Source organism: Crinia signifera, chromosome 1 (genome assembly GCF_055691185.1).
Source record: "Crinia signifera chromosome 1, ASM5569118v1, whole genome shotgun sequence".
Classification (NCBI taxonomy): Eukaryota; Metazoa; Chordata; class Amphibia; order Anura; family Myobatrachidae; genus Crinia; species Crinia signifera.
Genome location: NC_139217.1, coordinates 385,796,402 through 385,805,985, shown reverse-complemented (window position 1 = coordinate 385,805,985; position 9,584 = coordinate 385,796,402). Strand labels below are relative to the sequence as shown.

Genomic DNA, 9,584 nt, shown 5'->3' with positions numbered 1-9,584 from the left:
AAGTACTGCCTAGGGCTGTATGCATAATTATATACGGATCTATAACTATATATTAGGTCCAGCTGTGGCTCCGCTGCCTAGCTCCTTTCACACACTGATAGTGGCCAGAAGCAATATAAGTGAGAGGAGGTGTCGATGACGTACCCTACTCATATGCCGGAGACTTAGTCAACCAGCAAAGACAAAACTCTGTTTTTCAAACTGCCGGCACCGTTGCCCATCATTCAGTCTGACAAGCGCAGTGGCAGTAACCCTGGACACAGCAGCAGGACAGCAAAGTGGCAAGAGCACCGGTTCAGCACAGCGTCTCCCTGCATTGCAAACTCTAACGCCATCTCTGCCTTCAGTGTCAGCGCCTTTCTCATGTTTAATTGGAGCCACCTTGATTCCGATGCCCCTCCCATTACATTGTTTAAGTTCCTTTAAAAAAAGTTGGACATTCTAGTGTCTGACTTGGAGTGACTTTTTCAGAGCCACATATATCGACTCCCCGACCAATGTATAGATTGACAGTCAAATGATCGACACCATATGGTGTCACACTTCATCTGCTTTTTGTTATTTTGGTAAAGACACAGTTACTGATAATCATTTTGACTGCAAAGTCCAGGTTCATTCCTCTGTACGTTAAGCAGCAGTAAAGCTGTGTACGCTTTAGATGATTTTTACAAACGATATGCATGATAACAATATGGTTAATTTTATTTTTGTGCATATGGTCTAATGCAGGCATTCCCAAACACGGTCCTCAAGGCACACCAACAGTGCAGGTTTTAGTGATATCCAGGCTTCAGCACAGATGGTTTAATCAGAATCACTCAGTTACTAATTAAGTCACCTGTGCTCAAGCCTGGATATCTACAAAACCTGCACTGTTGGTGTGCCTTGAGGACCGTGGTTGGGAATGCCTGGTCTAATGTGTACGCACTACAGTATATCGTTAATGTGTGCTCCAGCAGATTGTTCAAGATTGTTCAGATTGTTCAAGAGAAATCGCGAACAACATTGCGTCATTTGCGGTGTTGTCTAATGTGTACCCAGCTGAACAGTTATTGGTTGAATATTGTAAGCAATACAAAATGTATGTAGAAAGATCAACTCATTTTCCACATAATATAAAGTAACAATGCACATATATTGCATGAAACTTAATAAGATGCATTACAATAGGACAAGGTACTGTAAATAGAAGAGGTAACTGTTTAAATGAATGTCACACATTGGTCCATTGTTATCTGTGATACTACAGTTCTGGTGCTAGAAGTTCCTGCCTCCCTGCAGCTGGGGCACTGGAGTGCTACCTGCATCCATTTCACGTGCAATTTATGCAAATAGGGCATTGCCTGCAGCCAATCAGCTCTCAGATGATAGGAAAGCCCCCCTCCTCTGTGAATGTCTGAACTTGTACAGCCACCTAGTTAGTTACAGCCGCTCTCCCTACTTCTCCTCCCCTCCTGCTGCTCTTATAGCTGTGTGAGGCAGGGAGATAATGTGCAGTATTCAGTACAGCATGTGCATGTGTGTGAGTGCAAAGGAGATCTGATCTCTTTCCCTCTTTTGTCTGCTTTGCAGCTGCTTTATATTTCTCCCTTCCTGCACAGAAACCCTTTGACTTTCATCTGCCTCCCAATCCAGTGGGTCTCTATAGCAAGAAGCTCTTGGTTGATTGCACTCATAAGGAATCTGGTTTGCCCCAATAACACACACAAAAAAAAATTCACTCTTTCACTGCAGAAGAAATATTTGATCCCAAAGTCATAATTTTCCCTTTTTTGCCCCCTTCAATAAATCCACACAGACGACGGTGGAAAAAAAAAAAAAGAGGCAAAGTTGTTCTCTGGGCAGTGGTTCACTAACTTTGCTGGAAAAAAAAAGCCGGGGAAGGCAAGCAACACACATTGGCAGATTTAAGACTTTTTCAGCGTCTGTTCCATGTGTTTAGACCATTAAGTGGATGGGGCAAGAAAAAGGGATGGGACTGCACTGCAACTGCTGCCTTGTCTATCTGTCCTTATGTATCCTGTCATGTAAGATCAGCACAGGTAGGTGTGATGCTCTCCTGTTGTGTGTGTGTGTGTGTTTAATCTTGTCTAGTTCAATACATGCTCATCCTCTCCATCCACAGACAGCAAGTTATCAAAAGGCAGAAAATAAGATCATCTGTATTTTATTTCATTGATATGTGATTGTATTGCATGCCCTGTACAGTACAGTATGTGTCTTTTAAATAATTCAACTTGTCTTTGTATTATTAATGCTGTATGCCCTGGCAGTGTCATTGTCACAGATACGGATAGATTGATGCACAGAACCGTTTCCTTTGCCTATTCGTCCTATTATTATCCCTCCACTTCTAAGATTTCTTTTTAACTTAGCCTTTATTACAAGAATGATAGTTTCATTTACCTGCAGCAATACCTACATTTCAGCCCAGAGAAGCGCTAGCTTTGAAATGATTGCTAAGAAGTCAATGTGTATATACTGTTTAAACAATTTGTAGAATGTGTCATTCTTAACATTAGAAGAGCAAACTATTTAACATAGTGTGCATGTTCAGACCATACAGAGGTTTTGCTGAAGGCAATACACACACAGTGCTGCCTGCTAGCTGAGTACAGTTGCTGTTAGACAGACAATTTTCTCAATGAAACAGGATGACAGCCCCTCATTCTGAATGGAACCTGCACTGTTATTATGAAACTGCACGTTGTCAATTTTGATTGTAAATTTAGAAAATTGTTTAATGGAATTTAGCCAGATGCTACATTACATTAGGTTATTTGAGCACAAATTGCAAATTAAAACATGTTTGCCTGATATGAAAAGACAGAGGAGTCTATTTACTAAGCTTTGGATGGAGATAAAGTGGAGTGAGATGAAGTACCAATCAACCAGCTCCTAACTGCCATTTTTTAAACAACCTGTGACCTAGTGATTAGGAGCTGGGACTTTATCTCCATCGACTTTTCATGTGTAAGAATCGTTTAAATGTACTATATTAACGCATTGATTTTCCATAAAATAAAGGTTTGGTGTCACCAGAGACATCTGAGATGGTGTCATCATACACCATTAATGCCAGGTACATAATGGGTGATTCCTGCGGCCGTCGATATAGTTAGCAACTTCGATGCCGCGGTAGAACAATATAGTGCATGAACACTGACCGATATTGGTCACGGTATTGGGCAGTGATGTCACCTGCTGCGTACATGCATGATGACATTGTCAGACTGACCTGCATGTGTAGATGACGGGGGGAGGGGCGTTAATGCTTGTACCGTTAATGTTATTGAATGAACACACTGGATGATATGCACACGATATTGTTAACAATATAGATATCATCCATATTATTAATAATATATCACCCAGTGTGTACCCAGTTTTATAGTCATTGTCCGTGGTACAGTAGGTTCAGGGTAAATCTGAGAAAAAATTACTTCACAGAAAGGGTAATGGACAAGTGGATTAGCCTCCCATCAGAGGTGGTTGAGGCTAAGGATATATATATATATTTATTTATTTATTAACAGTTTATTATATAGTGCACACATATTCCGCTGCACAGAGAATATTAGAACATTCACATCAGTCCCTGCCCCAGTGGAGCTTACAATCTATATTCCCTACCACATGTACATGCACACACACATACATTCTAGGGTTCATTTGTTGGGAGCCAATGAGCCTACCAGTATATTTTTGGATTGTGAGAGGAAACCCACGCAAGTATGGGGAGAATATACAAACTCCGCACAGTTAGGGCCATGGTGGGTATTGAACCCATGACCTCAGCACTGTGAGGCAGTAATGCTAACCATTGCACCAATGGATATCATTACAAAGTAATAAGGATCAAATAGGGTTTGAGGTAACAACATGGTTAAATAAGGTGTAGTCTAGATGGGCCAAATGCTTTCTATCAGCCATCAAATTGTATGTTTCTGTTAGTCCTAAGTTACAGTCAAAATACACCAGGATGTGAAAATATTGGTGAAAGAGGCAATATGCCCTATTTTACTATATTTTCTTATATGAAAACATGTCTAAATGTATGTGTTAAACCGTTACTGTAGATCATGTATGTAAATAAATCAGATATAATTTCCAGTTCCTCCTCATAGTGAAGTCATCTTAATGTCTCAAAGTGTTTATATAAGACACAGGTGTACAGTACAGTTCTGCAAAAAGAATCCTATTGGTGGATACTTTGGCATAGTGTGTATCCAGCCTTTGGAGCTGATTGGTTGGCACTTCATCACTCTCTAAGCTTTGATAAATCTGCGCCAACTCTACTTTAAAATATATTTCTTTATTTAGATCCGAAATCAGTTTATCAATACATACAGAAAATAAGGAAATTGTATAAATGTTAAAAATGTATCACATTTAGGACAAATAGAAATTGGAAGAGATTCTTAAGCTGTAGTAAACCTTGCAGCAAAATGACATTTTGGTGGGAATACTGCATTGAGTTCCCCTTGGGATGGTGCAAACTCCAATTTACATGATTAAAAAAAAAAAAAAAAAATATTGTAATTTTTCTGCTACGTGAAAAGAAAAATGTATTAGGAGAGTATATAAGACCTTGATATGTATAGTTATAGGCTTAAGACTAAAGGTGCGTACACACGTACAGATTTTCTGTCAGATCTATCTGGTGGGAACAAAAACCTGGAAATGTATGGGAGCATATGACAATCAAAAAATTGTTCCCAAATGCAGGAAAACAGAAAAAATATATATGCTTTGATAAATTTGTTCTATCAGAACGATGAAACAATTTTTCTGACTGATCACTGTCTGTTTTCAAGTGTTTGGGAACAATTTTTTGATTGTCGGTTGCTCCCATACATTTCCAGGTTTTTGTTCCCACCAGATAGATCAGACAGAAAATCTGTATAAAGTACTTAATGTATAAATAAAAAATGATGGAAGAAAAGTTCCCGAACATTACATCATGCCCTGAAACTCCATATCATCAATTGTATCCCCTTAACTGGCAATTTTAGTTTTAAAAAATACTCAGAAATTTACATTTTTATTTAAAAATGTTTAATAATTATTTTTAATAAAATCTATACATTTTCTATTTTTAAAAATATATACTGGGCAGATGTTTTACAACTTACTCCACCGCCTTGTCCATAGGCCCTCACTGTAAAATTACTTAAAACCCCCATCAGAAATAGCCCCGCCAGTGGCATAATATCCCAAGTGTTATCCCCCTAGTGGTAATAGATCACAGTGGCAGAGCCCCCTCACCCCAGTGTCAATGCCCCCCCCCCACTATGTAACCCCTCCTCCTCATGTGTCACTATGCATGTCAATTTTTTTTCTTTAAATATATAATATCAAGTGATCACATATTATTGCAGAGAAAGCACAGCAGGAAATGGTGCAGGGGGGGACTGGTCATCACTCTCCCTACTGTAACCGATCTATTGTTGGGGGGAGAGGGGGTAGAGTTACCGCCTCGTGTAGGGGGCGCAAGAGATATGGGGTGCTTCGCCAAGCTGCAGTGTGGTTAGGGGGTAGTCAACCTCCTATATAATACAAAGAAGAAAAGGGGGGGTACACTGCGCTAAAATATTGGGGTGTAATAAACAATGTGTGCCAATGGAATGTAAAAATATTAGTATTTATTTAAAATAACATGAATAAGAACATGGGGTGTGACATAAAATAAAAATATGAATTCACCAGATGGAATAGGTAGAGGGGTGTTAAAAAATTGTCCAGTAGATACGGTACCGTATTTTTGTAGCCACTAGTAGATAGGTCCGTTCCTATATTGTCTCCTTATGAGTAGCTGGGTTATATAGTAACCAAATGTCCAGAGTCACCCGCGGTAGGAGTAGGTGTGGAGTGTTAATCTCCTTTTAGAAGGGATGTCCTCCGTTTCAGGTTTTATCCTGGACGGGTCCTTTGTAGGGTTCCCAATAGGTATCCGTGATGTTTTAGGATAATGCAATAGGAGACTGGTCCGGATCAAGGCAATAATAGGTGGCAAGGGTCCAAAACTGGATAAGGGCACCCTCTTGATTCACCAACGCGTTTCGCCAAGAATTGGCTTTATCAAGGTAAAAAGCCAATTGATAAGCCAATTCTTGGCGAAACGCGTTGGTGAATCAAGAGGGTGCCCTTATCCAGTTTTGGACCCTTGCCACCTATTATTGCCTTGATCCGGACCAGTCTCCTATTGCATTATCCTAAAACATCACGGATACCTATTGGGAACCCTACAAAGGACCCGTCCAGGATAAAACCCGAATGGAGGACATCCCTTCTAAAAGGAGATTAACACTCCACACCTACTTCTACCGCGGGTGACTCTGGACATTTGGTTACTATATAACCCAGCTACTCATAAGGAGACAATATAGGAACGGACCTATCTACTAGTGGCTACAAAAATACGGTACCGTATCTACTGGACAATTTTTTAACACCCCTCTACCTATTCCATCTGGTGAATTCATATTTTTATTTTATGTCACACCCCATGTTCTTATTCATGTTATTTTAAATAAATACTAATATTTTTACATTCCATTGGCACACATTGTTTATTACACCCCAATATTTTAGCGCAGTGTAACCGATCTATGCATACACAGAGATCAGCATAGACACACTGAGAAGGGGAACTATCCATTCTGCACAAGTCTGTATTGCACTTCTGCAGAATGGATTTCCTCCATACAGAGGAGAGGCACAGCGGGATTGCTGGCCGTATGTGATGCGACAAAGCCAGGGAACAGACACCTGGCTGTGGTTGCATCATATATGTAGTGCCACGCAAGTGGTTATATCAATGTTTGGAAGTATTACTTGAATGGTAACAAATTATTGGAACAAACTTTCACTGGAAGTTGTAACGTCAAGAACTGTACACAATATAAGCACTATCTATTCATATTAAAATCTATTTATTGGGCAGATAACATATTTTTGTCTTTATTTGCTCTTATGTGTAAACAGTAAATTGTACTTCTTTGGGGAATGGTCAATGCTTTAAATCACATTGCTGCCATGTTGGCATGCTGGGTTTGACATAATGCTGCCCTCCTTCGGATTGTCGTTATTCTGTTGGCAACTGTTGACAAGTTACCTACATATCATTTTATGTTTAGTTGAGTCTATAATTAAGTAGTACTCTTTATATGGTACATTGACCTTTAAATAATACAGTGCCCTGATATATTATTTTGCAGGTTATATTTTTTCCTCCCAATGGGATGAAGAATCAGAGGTTGTATTTCCATCACTCTGGGGATCATGGGAATCAAGACAAGAAGGGAGAAATATTGTGGCATTAGGAACTCATGAATTTGACAGAAACCATAACAATGAAAAACTTCTATCCCCAAATAATCAGGATGCTGCTAGTTCAAGAGAGGTACGTTCTGTATCGTCTCTGTCATCTACTCCAACGTACGGCCAACGCCAACTGGATCAAGAAGAAGAGCAATACGATGAACATGCGTCTCAGGAGTTTTCTCATTTTTTACCATTTCCTTGGTTTTCCGGTACAAAGAACATAAATACATCTCCTTCCAGTATGTCTTCATCTATTTCAGTCCCTCTTTCAGGCAAGACCAACAGTTCCTCAAAGCAACCTGTAGAAAGTAGTGGAAAATTGAGAGTAAAGATAACTGCCTTTGGAAAGGATCTGTATCTCTTATTGAAGAAAGATAGCCGCTTTCTGTCTCCAGGCTTTGTGATTGAAGAGAGAAGAAGGGGCAGAAGAGAACCACTGAATACTGAAGATACAGATAGAGATTGTTACTATAGTGGCATCGTTCTTCGAAACCGTGGCTCCTTTGCTTCGTTCAGCACATGTGGTGGACTGGTAAGGACATAGTAAAAGTTATGGTAATAAGCCTTGGTGTACTGTAAACCTATATTATACATAAGAGTGTTAGCCCTCTTTTCTGTGCATTTAACCAAACTGATTCTAGCTAACACTTACTAAGTATTGTACGGGCAGTACGGATGGTGTAATGGTTAGCATTACTGCCTCACAGCGCTGAGGTCATGGGTTCTATTCCCACCATGGCTCTAACTGTGCGGAGTTTGTATATTCTCCCCGTACTTGCGTGGGTTTCCTCCGGGTACTCCGGTTTCCTCCCACAATCCAAAAATATACTGGTAGGTTAATTGGCTCCCAAAAAATTTACCCTAGAATGTCTGTGTGTGCGGGTACATGTAGTAGGGAATATAGATTGTAAGCTCCACTGGGGCAGGGAATGATGTGAATGGTCAAATATTCTCTGTAAAGCGCTGCGGAATCTGTGTGCGCTATATAAGAAACTGCTAATAAATAAATAAATATTGTACATTCTATAATAATAGGAATCTAGTTTAGGGTGGATTCAGTGTAGCGCTTGGCCCCTTCGGTGCTGGGTGCTGCGGTATAAAGAATGGGCAAGTTTCTGTGTTCAAAAAAAGGTTTACTGGTAGTAATGCAGATAATACAAACGGGTACAAATATGCACAGTAACAGTAATGGGATATATTACAGACAGTAGTGACAAATACATGGGGGGGGGGGTTTGGGGGTAACAAATCCCAGTCCGGTGGGTCCCCAGAGGTTGAACTGGCTGCGGGGTCCGGAGTGGAGCAATGGGGGTGTGCGGGGGGTGGTGGTGGGGGATGGGGTCTCTTCGCTTGGGAGTCGGCTGGCGGTGTGCACAGGTGCGGCGTTCCGCTTGTCTGTGCGGTGGTCTCGGAGCTTGTGGACCTGCTGGTTTGCGTGACGGGTGTTAGCTGGTGCCCTGTTTCTGTTCAGAGGTCGTTTGTCGGCGCGGGGTGTTAGGAGGTAGCTCTTTGAGTGTTGGTAGTGATTTAAGGACCAGGAGGAATGTCTGAGTACTGCAGGAGTGTTGGTACTAGTAAATTGTGAGGGGTGATGGTGGTAAATGAATGGAGGGAGATTGGGTGCTTCTGGTGTGTGGAATAATGGGATTTGTTGGTGAATGAGGAGGGCGTCTGGGTGCAATGAGAGGTATGTACTGTATAATGGGATGGGAGGAGTGGGGTGGACAAATCTGATGTACTGTATATTTGTTTATATGATAACACTAGTATAATTATTTCAATCTAATATATATGAGACATGATTTGTATTATTTGATGTATTGTAGAAGAGATCATGGGTGAGATTTAATAGGATGAGAGATTCAGAAAATGAGAGATTTTGTGAGAAATCTCCAGGTTTTTTAAAGCGGCAATCCTTTACACTGCAAAATCAAACTGATTTTGCAGTGTAAATGATTACCGCTTTAAAAAAACTGGAGATTTCTCACAAAATCTCTCATTTTCTGAATCTCTCATCCTATTAAATCTCACCCATTGTGTCCGTTATATAGGGCCTGATAAAGAGTGGAAACCAACCACACACAATGCAGAAGTATGCACAATTATTGAAAACCCTACAGCACATGCGTTACTCTGACTATAAGTACAAATGAGCTATGGCGTATAGTACAGTTGGCAACTGAGCCAGGGAGGCAAAGTGATGGGCAATTGCTGCCGGTGTCTTGGAGGTGACCTGAAGGGAACAAAAAAATCTGTCA

General features: G+C 40.5%; 1 protein-coding gene across 2 annotated transcripts in view; it reads left to right on the top strand.

Annotated features, from left to right (window-relative positions):
- The first annotated feature begins 1,467 nt into the window (after nucleotides 1–1,467).
- ADAMTS19 (ADAM metallopeptidase with thrombospondin type 1 motif 19) overlaps nucleotides 1,468–9,584 on the top strand; it is a 166,813-nt gene continuing 158,696 nt past the window's right edge. For both annotated transcript variants that reach the window (XR_014446790.1, XM_083151549.1), the window contains exons 1-2: nucleotides 1,468–2,042; nucleotides 7,221–7,858. Coding sequence is in view for 1 of the 2 variants with exons in the window: in XM_083151549.1 (XP_083007675.1) it covers nucleotides 1,955–2,042; nucleotides 7,221–7,858 (726 nt within the window). In the remaining variant the exon portion in view is untranslated. The remainder of the gene's footprint in view (nucleotides 2,043–7,220; nucleotides 7,859–9,584) is intronic.